General features: G+C 38.0%; 1 protein-coding gene across 2 annotated transcripts in view; it reads left to right on the forward strand.

The window, feature by feature from the left end:
• The first annotated feature begins 2,793 nt into the window (after positions 1–2,793).
• MRPL48 (mitochondrial ribosomal protein L48) overlaps positions 2,794–15,480 on the forward strand; it is a 66,678-nt gene continuing 53,991 nt past the window's right edge. The window contains exon 1 of one of the 2 annotated variants that reach the window (XM_074304034.1): positions 2,794–2,945. In XM_074304034.1, coding sequence (XP_074160135.1) covers positions 2,925–2,945 — 21 coding nt within the window. In that variant the 5' untranslated portion in view covers positions 2,794–2,924. The remainder of the gene's footprint in view (positions 2,946–15,480) is intronic. The other variant, XM_074304036.1, reaches the window with a different exon arrangement.

The following is a 15,480-nucleotide window of genomic DNA, read 5'->3' on the forward strand; positions in this document are numbered from 1 at the left end:
TATTGAAATTGCTTTGAATCACTACATTGTTGCAAAGAGCCAAGTCCATCACAATTGATTACTTAATTTTTAATAAATTAAAAAAATTTAATACACATTGCTTTGTGAATCATGTTGAGAAAGAGAAATCAGAGCAAAAGGGAAAACTATGGGAGAGGGAAATAAAACAAACAGAAAAAAGAAGTGAACATAGCATTTGATTTATATTCAATCTCCAGTGCTTTTTTCTGGAGGTAGAAAGCATTTTCTGTCCAAAGTCTATTGGTATTGCTTCAGATCACTGAACCACTGAGAAAAACCAAGTCTTTCATGATTGACCATTGCACTTTCTTGCTATTATTGTGTACAATGTATTCCTGGTTCTGCTTGTTTCATTCAGTATTAGTTCATGTAAATCTTTCCAGGCCTTTCTAAAATCAGTTCATTATTTTTTATAGAACAATAATATTCCATTATGTTCATATACTACAATTTAATCAGATATTCCCCAATTGATGGACATCCATTCCTTTTCTAATTCTTTGCTACCACAAAAAAAGAGATGCTACAAACATTTTTGCACATATGGGTCCTTTTCCCTTCTTTATGATTTCCTTGGGAAACAGAGTAGTGGCACTGCTGGATAAAAGGGTATGCACAGTTTTATACCCCTTTGGGCATAGTTCCAGATTGCTCTCCAGAATGTCACAACTCCACCAACAATCCATATCCCCACCAACATTTATCATTATCTTTTCCTGTCATCTTAGCCAATCTGAGAGGTATAAAGTGATGCCTCAGAGTTGTTTTAATTTGCATTCCTTTAATCAATAGTGCTTTAAAGCATTTTTTCATATGGCTATAGATGATTTTAATTTCATCAGCTGAAAATTGTCTATTCACATTCTTTGACCATGTATCAATTAGGGAATTATTTGTATTCTTCTAAATTTGACACCATTCTTTACATATTTTAGAGATAAGACCTTTAATAGAAACACTGGCTGTAAAGTTTCCCCCCACCCCATTTTTTACTTTCCTTTTAATCTTGTTTCTGTTGGTTTTGTTTGTGCAAAAACATTTTAATTTAATATAAACAAAGTTGTCCATTTTGCCTTTCATAATGTTCCCTAGTTTTTCTTTAATCATAAATTCCCCCCATTCTCAAAAATCTGATAAGTAAATTATCCCTTGCTTTTTAAATTTGTTTATGGTATCATCCTTTATGCCCAATTCATGTACCCATTTTAACTTTATTTTGTTGTGGGATGTGAGATGTAGGTCTCTGCTGAGTCTCTGGCATATTATTTTCCAGTTTTCCCTGCAATTTTTGTCAAATAGTGTGTTCTTATTCCAGAAGCTGGAGTTTGAAGGTTATCAAATACTAGATTGTTATAGGTCTTGATTATTGTGTCATGTATAGCTAATCTATTCCTCTGATCCACCGTTCTATTTCCAGTACAAATGGCTTTTGATTATCACGTAACTTTGCTATTACTGTGTACAATGTCTCTTGGTTCTCTGCTCACTTTACTCAGCATCAGTTCTTATAAATCTTTCCAGGCTTTTCTAAAACCAGCCTGCTCATCATTTCTTACAGAGCAATCATATTGCATTGCATTCAGATACCATACTTTATTCAGCCATTTTCCAGCTGTTGGGGGATCCGCTCACTTTTCAGTTCCTTGGCACTACAAAAAAGGATGCTGAAAAAGTTTTTGCACATCCTTTTCCTTTTTTGATGATCTTTTTGGCACACAGGCCCAGTAGAGACACTGCTGGGTCAAAGGGTATGCAGTTAAAAATTTCTTAGTGGAAAGACTTAATTAGCCAGGTGGAGGGTAACTGACAGACCGCAAAGCTATTGGTTTGAGCATGGGCAGATGAAAACAGTTTGTTCCCGCAGTCATGGAGCCACTGGAGCAGGCGATGGGGAATGCTTAGCGCCTGAGCAGACTCAGACCCCAGGGTCATCCACTGCCTCTCTGGACACTGCCAGTCATCTTAACTTTTGTCACTGGACTTAAATGACTCAGGAAAGAGGGAGACTGATGACTTTGTGCAACTCAGTCTGACTAAACCCATTTCACAACCCATTTCGTCTTCTTGCTCTGGAGACTGGTGCTCTTCAAAAACGACGGACAAACAAGACCCTTCTTCAGGATCCCCCTCCTCCTTCACTAGCTTCATTTTCAAAGCTCAGCTAAGCAGCCACCTCCTCCATGAGGACTTTCTAATCTGCCCCAACTACCAGCGACTCCTCCGCCCAGCGATGGCCGGGTTTGTTCTGTTTGGTGTATGTGACTGAGGCTTCCTCCCATAGAACGGTAGCCCCTTGGGAGCAGGGACCTGCTTATATCTCTGTATCCCGTCGTAGCTTGGCTGTAGCAGATGCTTAATAAATGCTTAGAGACCATTTCCCCAGAATCGGTACCACTGGGTCCCGTTAGTTTGGCGTTTAAAGTCCTCCACAGACTAGCCCACCTTCTCACTCTCAGTCTACCTCGCTCCCCTTCCTGCAGGCGACGTTTTGGCCGCTCCCCTCGGCGTACTTGCATTTTAGGTCTGGTTTTCTCATAGTCTCTTCTTTCCTTTTTCTAATCAAACTAAGTACTTATTAAAAATGCACCCTCTGTTTACCACACAAGAGGGAGTACATATTCTCCTCGGGCCGACAACAGTACAAAGCTCGGATAAAAAGGTAATGCCTCGGGTCTGAAAGAAGGGCGAGGCAGTTAGGCGCGTGTCCGCCCCTAGCTGCAAAGGCCGGAAAAGCCCGGATTGAAAGGACGTAGATGTCTTCCCGGAACTAAAGTTGTGCGGCCGCGGGACCACGTTATCGTGACGGACTAGGTTTAATTCCTGCCGGCTGAGTGCGCTTCCGGTTTCTGTGGCTGCTGAGGTCTTGGGGGTCATAAGAGTGCGGAGGACCCCAACCAGGAAGAATGAGCGGTGCCCTGGGGAAGGTAATGACGGCACTCTTGGGACTGCCAGGGATAGGCGGGAGGGGGGCGGGCCCGAAGCCGGGAATGGGGCGAACACCCGCGACTGGGAGCGCGAGGGCGAAGCGGAGACTTTCCCCAGCAGCCTTTGCGACGGACAGTCCTGTCTGGCGCTTCTGCACGTGTCCTGCTGATCTCACGTACGACCCGATGTCAGACTGAGGGTGGAGGGGTCCCTTGTCCGCCCGGCTCATGTGACATCCGGGGACTGGGTCAGGGGCTCCCGCACCGTTTTTATGCACGGAACCCTTTGGCAAACCTCAAGCCCATGGACTTCTTTCAGAGTATAATTTTTTTAAAAAAATAATTGGAGAAAATAGTAAATTTCCACTATAAGCTAATAAATATAAAAATATAATTTTTTCCCCATTTAAGTTTATTTTGGGGATGGGTCTTTGGGCCTCTGGTTAAGGCCACCCGCCTTGTGAGTTAAAGATTATTATTTCTGTTTTATAGAATGGGAAACAGGCTCAGCTGAGGTGACATGCTAGTGTTAGGATGTGGGATTTGACTCTTAGAATTTGTTGGTATTTTTACTGTTACAAAACCTTTCTTTTCCTTATACTATCCTGCCTTTTTAACTTATCTGAATTGTTGCAGTAATCGCTTAATGGTCTTTCTGCCTTTCTTCCTTTTCTTCTTTCCATTCTAGCCGTTGTACAGCTGCCAAAATATTATTTCTTAGGCACAATGTGGTTATGTTATACTTCTACTCATTATCCTTTTTTATGACTCTTTTTTTCCAAAAAATAATAGCTTTTAGGGCGCAGTAGATGGAGCACCAGCCCTGAATTCAGGAGGACCCGAGTTCAAATCTGTCTCAGACACTTAACACTTCCTAGCTGTGTGACGCTGGGCAAGTCACTTAACCCCAGCCTCAGGAAAATAATAATAATAATACTAATCATAGCTTTTTATTTTCAAAATATATGTAAATAGTTTTCAACATTCACCCTTGCAAAACCTTGTGTTACAAATTTTTCTCCCTCTTTTCCCCCATTTCCTCTTAGACAGCAAGTAATCCAATATATGTTAAACATGTACAATTCTTCGTACATATTTATATATCATGCTGCACAAGAAAATCATCAAAAAATGAGAAAGAAAACAAAAAGAAGCAAACAACAGCAAAAAAAAAGTGAAAATACTATGGTTGAACAAAGATTGTGTATCTTTGTAGTTTATATATCTTTTCTAAACTAATATACAGAGCCATTACATCACAAGTGGACCTTCTTGCTAATGCAATCTTAAGTGAAATTACTAGAAACTTAGTGCCCAGAATGTCCCCTGACCTCTCCCAGGTCAAACTATTCAGTTTGGGCTGCCATATTTCAGGAAGGAAATCAATAAACTTGAGCATATTTCAAGCAACCAGTGTGATCATTCAACCAACAAGCATGTATTAAACATTTATTATGTTCCAAAAACTGTATTATGTAGACAAAATGAAACAAACAGTCCCTATTTGCAAGTAGCTTAAATTCTAATGGTAGGGAAGGGAAAACATGGACATAAGTAAATATGGAATAAATACAAAGAAAATAAATACAAGGTTGTTTGGGAAAGAAGGCTCTAGCAGTTTGGGGGAATCAGGAAATATATCATGTAATATTTTGAAGGAAGAGAGAGCTGATGAATAGGGCTGCAAATTATATTATTTGAGGGCTTCATATGATATGGTTAACCTAGAGAAGAAATAGCTTAGTAGGGGATAATATGGCTAATGAGATTTGTTTTGTTTGGAGCAATGACTAAAGGTTGTAAAAAGGCAGATTTTGGCTTGATAAATAGGAAAAGTTCCCACTCATAGAACTGTCTAAAAAGCTGAATAAATTCACTTGTTTATTATCACTGGGTGTTTTCAAGTGGAGGCTGGATAACCAATTACCAAGGATATTGTAGAAGTGATTCCTCTTTGGAGCTGGATTGGATTAGACAAATATTAAGATCCATTCCTATTCAGAGATTCTATGGTTTCTTTTTTTATCACATGCATTTATAACTATTCTTTGAATCTATTTTTTTCGGTTTTTACTTGTATCTTTGAGCATGCATATGTATATTTGTTTCTTCCCTTAATGTTGTCTGATTTTGTTTAAAAAAAATTCCTTTGTCACTTAAAAGGCCTATATTCACAAATCATCCCACCATTAACTCATTTGACCATCTTCCTCCATACATAGTTCAGCAATTATAATCGGTAAATCATAAATTTACTCAAGGACCAAAATTTGCCATAGAAAGAAGAGAGACCCTCTATGCTGGGTACCCTGATAAATCTTGTTAGAAACAAAAAGGACAACTGAGCTTACATGCTACCGTGTTTCCCCGATAATAAGACACTGTCTTATTATTTTTTTGGGACTAAAAAACACCAGAGGGCTTATTTTCAGGGGAGGGCTTATTTTATCCTCCATCATGCCCCTTTTATCCTCCATCATGCCCATTTTAGCCTCCATCATGCCCCTTTTATCCTCCATCATGCCCATTTTAGCCTCCATCATGCCCCTTTTAGCCTCCATCATGCCCCCTGAGTGCTTATTTTATTCTCCATCGCTTACTGAACTTACCGAGTTTTTAGATGGTCCTGTCTCAGCTCTACTCCGCGGCGCTGCTCTCAGTAGCGCCAGCAAGCAAATCACCAGGGAAGAAGAGGATGACGCGCTCACTGCTGCAGCTCTGATTGGATGCAGCTCGGAGCGCGACGTGCGTTTCACCCGGGAGGGGAGGGCGGCGCTGCTTACTGAAGGTACCGCTACGCAGCATATAGCGCAGGGGATCACCATGATGACCGTTTTCATAGTAAGTTCGATAGGGCTTATTTTCGGGGGAGGGCTTATTTTAGCGGAATATTAAAGAGTATGTGGGTGTCTTATTTTCAGGATAGGTCTTATTATCGGGGAAACACGGTATTATTGTCACTAGTTTTGTTTAGTCTTTGCTTTAATCCTGGAGAATCTATCATGCTCATAAAGTTTGCCTACATGGTGCTTTGGTTTAGAGCTCTGCATCAGTTGCTTCCAAGTTTTTACTCATGCATCCCTTAGAAATTTTTGAGTCTGTACCCAAATATAAGCACATTTATTTACATTATAAGCATAAACATAAATTAATGTACATTACAAAATTTATGTGAACTGTCACTGCCATTGTGACAGGAAGGATGGGGTATTCTTAGTTAATAGGGAAGTTTGGAAAAAGGATACATTTTAGGAGAAAGATAGTATGAGATCTTTTGGTGTATATTACAACTCTTTTTGGCCTATTCATCCTGCACAACTCATCATCATTTAAAATGAAGAGGAGAGGGGTCTGCCTTTGCCCCGAGCACAGAGCCAGCTGAATACTGCCTGCTAAAGCCATGAGGTGATGGGGGGGGGGGGCAAGGAAGGGGAGCAGGGAGGAGGGTCAGGGATGTGCCCAGATGGAGTTTATATTATAGCTTTCCTGAAGAGCCAGTGTCAGAGCAGCTAGGGATAAGTTGGAAGTTTGCATGGCTAGGAAATGGGAGGAGCTGGGAAGTACAGAAGTATGGTTGTCCTGGATACAAGCCACACCACATTTGTGGGAAAATGGTACTCAAACCTATCTTCTCAATCTCCAGTTGGCTGATCATGTGCCTCTGTACCCCTGGAAGGGGCTCCCATTTTGGAAACCTTTGCCCTAACAAAGGGCAACTATGTGAATTTAAATCATAAAACTCTGGCAGGGAAGACTGAATTAAAATGGAAAATGCACTTCTCTTCCTGTTATTCCAGTTAATGATGAACCTTTCAAAGGAAAGGTTTGTTATGTTGGTTTTTTTTAAAAAAATTCTGATTCTTTAAGGGAAGTACTGTTACTGATTTTGAAGTCTTGTAGATTTTAGTTAAATGGACTGCAGGTTTTGATTTGAACATACTGTGGAAGCAATGTGATATTAGTGGAAAGAGCCTAGGTTTGGGGTTATTCCCACAACTCTTTAATGTGGATATTGCAGGTATTCTTAGGTATCATTTAATGTTAGAAGAGACTTTAGAAATCATTTGTTCCAAATGGTTTATTTCACCCATAATGAAACTAAGAAGAAATGACTCATCTAAAATCTCAGGAACACTTCTTAAGAGAATTGGTATTTGAATGTAGATACTTATGCTGCCATCACTCACTGTCCAGTGTCTATATTATTCACTGTACAGGAATCAGAAGACTAAGGTTTGAGTCCTGACTGTACTGCTTATCAGCTAGGTAACTTAGAGCCAGTCTTCACCTTCAGAAAGAATAATCTCTGCCACATTACTTCATAGTGTGGTATCAAGTACTCTACAAGTATATGGTGCCATTCTTATATATATACCTTAGTATTCTTAAATATAACCTGTAATAGATGTACAAACACACATATGTACACATGTCCGTACACAAATGCATGCATATGTGAATATATAAATAAAGATATAGATATATATTCACATCTGCAAACATTGAATGTGTGCTAGTCCTTAGCATAGGTTTAGCCTATACCAGGGATATAAAAACAGTATTCCTCAAGGAATTTATAATCTTTTTGGAAGATTAGGAACAACATCTATGAAACAATTAGGTAGTGAACAATATTAAGACATAGAATTGAAAGAAATGTCAGAGTTCGTATCATCCAATCTGTTCCTAAACAGGAGTACCCTCAACATCACTGACAGGTGGTCATCCAACTTCTATTTAAATACTTTTATTGACCAAAATCTCATTGCTCTCCATTCATCCTGTCCTATTTTCCTGAGGCTGGGGTTAAGTGACTTGCCCAGGGTCACACAGCTAGGAAGTGTTGTGTCTGAGACCAGATTTGAACTCGGGTCCTCTTGAATTCAGGGCTGGTGATCTATCCACTGCGCCACCTAGCTGCCCCATTCTGTCCTATTTTCAAACAGCTCTAATTGTTAGGAAGATTTTCTTCATGGTGAGTCAAAATTTTCCTCCTTTTCCCTCACCCACACTGGTGTTAGTTCTATTATGTGGGACTAATTACAACTTTTAATACCCTTTCACAAGCCAGTCCTTCTGATAATGACAGCTATCATGTTCTCTTCCTGTTTTCTTTTCTCTAGACAAATAGTCTTTGTTACTAAACCTAATCATTATGTGTCATAGTCCCATCTCAGTCCTGACCCACTCAAACTTGTCAATGTTTTTTCAAAAGTGAGATACCCAGAACTGAACACGGTACTCTAGAGAGGGTCTGACTAGGGCAAAGGACTTTACATTGACTGCTTTCCTCACTCTGGTCACAAGACTTCTGTTTATGCAGCCCAAGATTGCATTACCAGAAATACAATTAAATGCCAGAATGTGCAGTACAGATGATAATAAGTTCTTTTGGAAATCAAGAAGGGCATCTTTAAGTGTGGATGGATTGAATGACTATAGATGCCTATTGATTATTTAGTAATTTTAGTATACGCATACACATATATGTGAATTTTAGGCTAGAGGTGACTGGTATTTTTGGTCTTTATGTCCGTATGGCACTGATTAGAGTCTTGGATACCTGACAGCATTTCCTAAGATTTCCTGTTTTCTCCTCTCCCCCACTTTCCTCAGAAAGTATAAATATCTTTCTGTTTGTATGCATTCTACTCAGACTGGAGTTCCATTTAAAAAATTTATTGTAGCGTCATGTTTTAAAGGAACACAACCAGTATAGAGGAAATACTGGACTTGGGGCCCACAGGCGTGGTCTTGATCATGGGCTTTGCCACTGACCAGCACTGTGGATTGTGGGTAAGGGGACCGAGCCTCAGCCTCGTCATCTGAGGTATGAAGGTATTGGTAGCCGAACTGCCTAGCCCACCAAGTAATGGCTCTGAGCAATGAGGCAGGGAATAGGTCTTTAAAGGCAAGGACAGCAACGCCATGAGAAATGGGGCGCCAGATTTCAGGGGCTTGCCACTATCTAGGGGCCAAGCCCAGATATCTCCCAGGCGTCACATCTCATTAGCCTTCTATAGGAATACTCTGCACCAGCCACGTTGTCCTCTGTAAACTCGACAGTCCCAGTCCTGCTTTCCTGTGTTGTTTCCTTTTCTGGAATTTTCCCCTTCCCACCAAGACAAGTTCTGCCCATCTCTGGGTTACCACATCCACTCCTCTTCATCCCTCGGAGCTTCCGGGACTCCCTGGGCCTACCCTTAATGTTTGCTAGGGTTCCTGTTCACCAAGCGCTTTCTGTTGTCTGTCTTTGCAGCTTCCCCCTGTGATTGGGAGGAGGAAGAGCATGCTGCAGTAGAAGAACACTAGGCTGGAATAGGCAGGCCTGACTTCAGGTCTTGATCCTGACACTCACTAGTCTGTGACGTCAGGCGCAGCTTTTCCTCCGATTGGCAGATGCTCAAGTGTGGGTATGGGCCCCTAGGCCTAGAACCCACCTTCTGGCTGCCATGCAGCTCTTACGTTGTTATTTAATTCTGAGTGTGGGTACTGGGAGCGTTGGGAAAGGCTTTCTGTAAACACTTTAGTTGGGATTTAAACTATAATAGTTAATAACATATTTAGAGAGCTGTATGACAGATTCTAGAATAAGCATTTTACAGTTATCTCATTTGATCCTTACAACAACCCTGGGAGGTAAATTACTAAAATTAGAAAACTGAGGCAAACAGAGCCAAAGTGATTTATCTAGAATTATGCAGCTATTAACTGAGACCAGATTAGAATTTCCTGGTCCAGTGCTCTGTTCAGTTAGCCCCCCAAGAGCCAGAAGTCAGTAGTCATTAGCCCAGCTACTTCTTTTTTAATTGTCTCCTTCCTCCCCATCCCCCCAAGACGATTGGGATTAAGTGACTTGCCCAGGGTCATTCAGTTAGGAGGTGTTAAATGCCTGGGATCAGATTTGAACTCAGGTCCTCCTGACTAAAGGGCTGGTGCTCTATCCACTGTGCCACTTAGCTGCCTCAGTCTAGCTACTTTGTAAGCTTCTTGTGGGCATGAGTTCTTAGCCCAGCAAGTTTGTAAGCTTCTCATGGGCAGGAATAACTTCTCTTTGTTTCCTCTAGTGTAGTATTGTGGCCATCTGCAATAGATGTTCAATAAATATTTGTATTTATGAGTGAATAAATCACCCACCATAGTCATCAAGAGCCTAGCAAAATCAGATCTGAGAATGTTTGCCTACAGAACTCTCTTAAAAGTTAGCGACTATGTTGTACTTGATTAAAAATCCATATTCCCTGCCCTTTGTATCACTGGTCTTCTGACCTCTACTTACTCTTTTTTTTTTTTTTTTTAATTGAAAACTTCAATTTTTTTTTCAGTTTTCATTAATTTTATTTCTTTTTTAAAATAAAGCTTTTTATTATCAAAACATATATCTATATAGTTTTCAGCATTCACCCTTGCAAAACCTTGTGTTCCAATTTTTTTTCTCCCTCCCTTACCCCCACACCCTCCTTTCAACAGCAAGTAATGCAATACATGTTAAACATGTGCAGTTCTTCCAAACATATTTCCACAATTGTCTGTCATGCTGCATAAGAAAAATCATATCAAAAAGGAAGAAAATGAGAAAGAAAACAAAATGCAAGCAAACAACAACAAAAAGTGAAAATACTATATTGTGATCCACACTCAGTCCCCCCAATTCTCTTTTTGGGTGGAGATAGCTCTCTATTACAGATCCATTGGAACTGATCTGAACCACCTCCCTGTTGAAAAGAGTCACATACATCAGAATTGATCATATAGTCATGTTGTTGCTGTGTACAATGTTCTCCTGGTCTTGCTTATTTCACTCAGCCTCAAGTTTATGTAAGTCTCTCCAGGTTTCTCTGAAATCATCTTCCTGATCATTTCTTACAGAACAATAATATCCCATAATATTCATATACCACAATTTATTCACCCATTCTCCAATTGATGGGCATCCATTCAGTTTCCAGTTCCTTGCCACTACAAAAAGGGCTGCCACAAACATTTTTGCACATGTGGGTCCCTTTCCTTCTTTTAAGATCTCTGGGATATAAGCCCAGTAGAAACACTGCTGGGCCAAAGGGTATGCACAGTTTGTTAGCCTTTTGAGGACTTTTTGAGTTATGTCAGTTCACAACTCCACCACCAATGTATTAATGTCCCAGTTTTCCCACAAAACCTCCAACATTTGTCATTATCTTTTCCTGTCATCTTAGCCAATCTGACAGATGTGTAGTGGTACCTCAGAATTGTCTTAATTTGGATTTCTCTGATCAATAGTGATTTAGAGCATTTTTTCATATGACTAGAAATTATTTCAATTTCTTCATATGAAAATTGTCTCTTCCTATCCTTTGACCATTTATCAATTGGAAAATGGCTTGTATTTTAAATTTGAGTCAATTCTCTCTATATTTTAGAAATGAGACCTTTATCAGAATACATGTATATAAATTTTTTCCCCATTTTACTACTTCCCTTCTAATCTTGTCTACATTGGTTTTGTTTGTACAAAAACTTTTTTAACATAATATAATCAAAATCATCCATTTCGCATTTCATAATGTACTCTAGTTCTTCTTTGCTTCCTTCCACTGATCTGAGAGGTAGACTATCTTTTGTTCTTCTAATTTGCTTACAATGCCACTCTTTTACTATTTACTGTTATTATGAGATAATATATTTGTTATTTGTTATAAGATTGTCTTTAGAATATATTGAGTATCAGTAAGCATTTATTAGGGTCTATATTTGTCAGGCACTATTTTAGGTGCTGAGTAAAGACAAAATTGAAACAGAACTTTGCCCTCAAAAAGCTTACTGTCTTATCAATAGAGACATGTACATAATATAAGATATATGTCAACTACAAGGATGTAGAAGAAAGGCATAGCATCTTAGGGGTCTAGGAAAGCTGTCTCTTGATCAAAGTTTTGAAATGAACAAAGTATTCTAAGTGAACAAGAGGTGGAAATGTATTCTAGGCACTGAGGCTAGTGTGCCTCCCTCCCTCCTCCATCCCTCTAAAACCCTTCCTTGTAACAAGTTAGTGCAAACAAAACAAGTGACACATTGGCTATTTCTGACAATGCCATCCACTTTTGGCCAGTTTTAAATCTGTGACTTCAAGTCTCTTTCAGCTCTGTTCTTATTCCTTCACTCACAGTCCTCACAGTTCCTTTCTTTCCCAGAGCCACTTTATCCTTAATTAATGAGAATAATTTATTAGAATTAATAATATTTAGAATTAATTTGTCATTAATTAATGAGAATCGTTTGCAGACTTGGTCCCAAAATAAAGAACTTTTATTCTAACAAAATAGCACCAAGGATTTCAGGATGGAGGAGGCATTTTTCCCAGTGTAAAAAGAGCAGCTGAACATTTTCCAGAAAGTTGTTGTCTTTTAAGCTTTGCTTTTAGATAATTAAAAACTTATGTATTGTAGAAGCACAGAAAAAAGCCTGGCTTTATTGTTTTCTCTCCCTACATAGTACTTCCTATTTACAATGATCTGTGAAAGGAAACCCCATTTGAATCACAATCTTCTAATCCTTACTGTTTTTTATCATAGTTGTAGAAGTTAAATCTAAAAGAGATTCTAGAACATAGAATGTTAGAAATGGAAGGGCCTTTAGAACATATTATACCAAGTAAAGGACTGAGGAAAAAAAGGTTTGATATTCTGAGCATATCATTTATTAAGCAATGCATGCCATTTGTCCAACAGACTGGACCAGACCACTTCAGATTAGGCCCGGATCCTAAATAAGGGAGACAGACTTATATATTAAAAACAGTTAATCAGAAATTAGTCCAAAAATCAAAACAAAACCAGTTAATGAAAGGAAATGGTACAATATAAAGTGAATAAAAGATTAGAGACTTTACAAATTTGGAGGGGGAGAGTAAATAGGTACAATTCCCTAAAATCAGAAAAAGGGTCCTACTCCTCCATCCCATTCCCCAGTTCTGTGAATGATTAAAGGAATATGAAATAATAACTGAGTGATCAGAATAAGACTAGTTTTCAAAAAAGACATCTGGGTTGCTCAGATATTCAATTGTGAAAAAATTTCCTTGCACATCTTTGAATCTGACTGAATTTCTGTTCATCATAACCTAGATTTTTAGGTAAGGGTCTCTATGCAGCAGGTAGAAGTAGTCCAGTTTCCCAGCAACTCAGAACTAGGTTCAAATAATAAAATAAGATTTTCTTTTAATTCCTACAATTAAATAGTTTTCTCCAAAGACAGAATTTGGATTGAAAACATAATTGAATAGAAAGAAGATGAGCCAATCTTGTTCACTCATTTCCCACAATTAATTACTTGCTGTCTTAATCCCTTCAATTCCCTTAATACATAAGGTTGACAGAGTCTATTTCTCTTTTGAATCTTACATTCTTTGAGTTTCTGTGTTCAAAATAAATGATGATGGTGAGAATTTATTTGTATCACCTCTAGGAAGTTCATAATATACTCTTTATTCTGCTTCTTATTCTTAGTAAGAATACCCTAATATACTCGATAGATGCTCCATAATTGATTTGATTTGAAGTCTGATATTAAAGCAGGTTTTTTTCCCCCTTACCTACTTTTCTCTTCTCATTATTCATTCACTGATTATTTACTGTGTGCAAATATGGGGTCATATAACTGAATGTGGGGATCATGAAATTATGATTTATTATTAATAAATATTTTACTTGTATTATCTATTTCATATATCTGTATATCCTGGGACACATACAGATTTTTCATATGAAAAGGAGTTGAGTGGGAACTTCCTCCTGACATTAGCAGATAGTTATAGCACCCAGAAGCCTTGAGAGACAAAATGCTTTAAAAAATCTGAAGTAATCTTGGTTTTTAGGCCACCTATAAATCAATTTATATATGAGATTATTACTTATCACTTAGATGAGTGAGATTATTAATTATAGTTTATATGTGATTCATGTTGAGTGAGTAGAGGTACTCCTTAAGGAACTAAATCTTATAAATTTTGACCCTTTCCCTCCAAATGAAATCAGAAGACAGAAGAAACTTGTAGTAAAATGGAAAAATAGTCAACATTCTCCTTAAAGAGATAAATAAAGTACTTGGCAGACTTCAAGTTTTATGTGTTCAAGGGCAGTAAGAAAGATCATTTCATGGGACATTTAGTTACTCCACATTACAGTATTCATGATAAGCATTTGCAGAGACCATCATGAAAATAATTGCAAGTTAAGCTACCAACTACAGATACAGACTAGAAAAGAATTATAAATATATTCTACAAAAATTTAATTAGGAGAAGGGCAAGGGAAAAGTATAAGTATTTATTAAATGCCTACTGTGTGCTAGCCACTGTGCTGTTTTTAAAAATATTTTATTTAATTCACACAATAATAGGTGCTATTATTAATGAATTATAATATGTTGTTATAAGACCCTCCAAGTAAAATGATCATATTCTTTGAGATTTACTAAATAAATACATTGATTCTATCATATAGGTAGGCATGGGGAAGAGAGAAGAATGTATTAGAAAACTTGGTTTGGGAATAGGAAGTAAGAGAAATCAGAGATCAACTTGTTTTTGCCAAGAAAACTCCATTGGGACCACAAATACACACGTGAACAAATAAAATCTTAAAAGATAATGTAGAAGATTATGAGCAATATTGCCTCATTATAATAAAGAGGATCCATAGTGGGGAAAGCACATTTTTAGAAAGCTTGGCAAGAGAGCCGACTAAGCCTAGTTATCCTGTGGGTATTTAAAGAAGAAATTGGAAGTAAGAAAATATCAAAAAATGGAAATAGATTTGAAAGACTTAGATAATGAACTCTTTTTGAAATCAAAGGACAAAATGGAAGCTTCACATTTTGAATTTAAAATGACAGTGCTGTCCACAATTTAAAAAAAAAAAAAAAGGAAATCTACTGAAATAAAGATAGAAAGAGTAACTGACCCAGACCAAGTATAGGGAAGGAGGTATGCTGGAAATAATACAATGCCAAAGATTTGGAGAAATCATCTTGTAAAGTATTCAAAAGAGGAAAAGATATAAAAATCTTAGGGGAAAAATTTTCTATTATTTTTGCCAGCAAAAAGGTGACTGAGAGAGTATTAATACCCACAAATACATAAATCATCTTTCTGATCTGTACTATATATAGTCAATCTCTCTCTCAATTTTTGGCCTCATATAATAAATCAGGCCTCAGTAACACTACAGTGTCTCATTTTTACCTGTTCTAGTTTGTATTGATTTTGATATTTGTTTTAACAAGTTGATGGTTTTTCTATACAAAGACAGTTGATCTGTACTATATGTGTGTGTGTGTATATATGTATATATATTTTTTTTTTAATTTTTTTTTTTTTAATTTTACTTTTGCTGAGTCAATTGGAGTTAAGTGACTTGCCCAGGGTCACACAGCTAGGAAGTATTAGGTGTCTGAGGCCAGATTTGAACTCAGGTCCTCTTCTTGATTTCAGGGCTGGTGCTCTATCCACTGTGCCTCATGTGTAAATTACTTTCATGAAAATATAGTTTAGGGCAGT

This window comes from Sminthopsis crassicaudata, chromosome 3, assembly GCF_048593235.1.
Source record: "Sminthopsis crassicaudata isolate SCR6 chromosome 3, ASM4859323v1, whole genome shotgun sequence".
Lineage (NCBI taxonomy): Eukaryota > Metazoa > Chordata > Mammalia > Dasyuromorphia > Dasyuridae > Sminthopsis > Sminthopsis crassicaudata.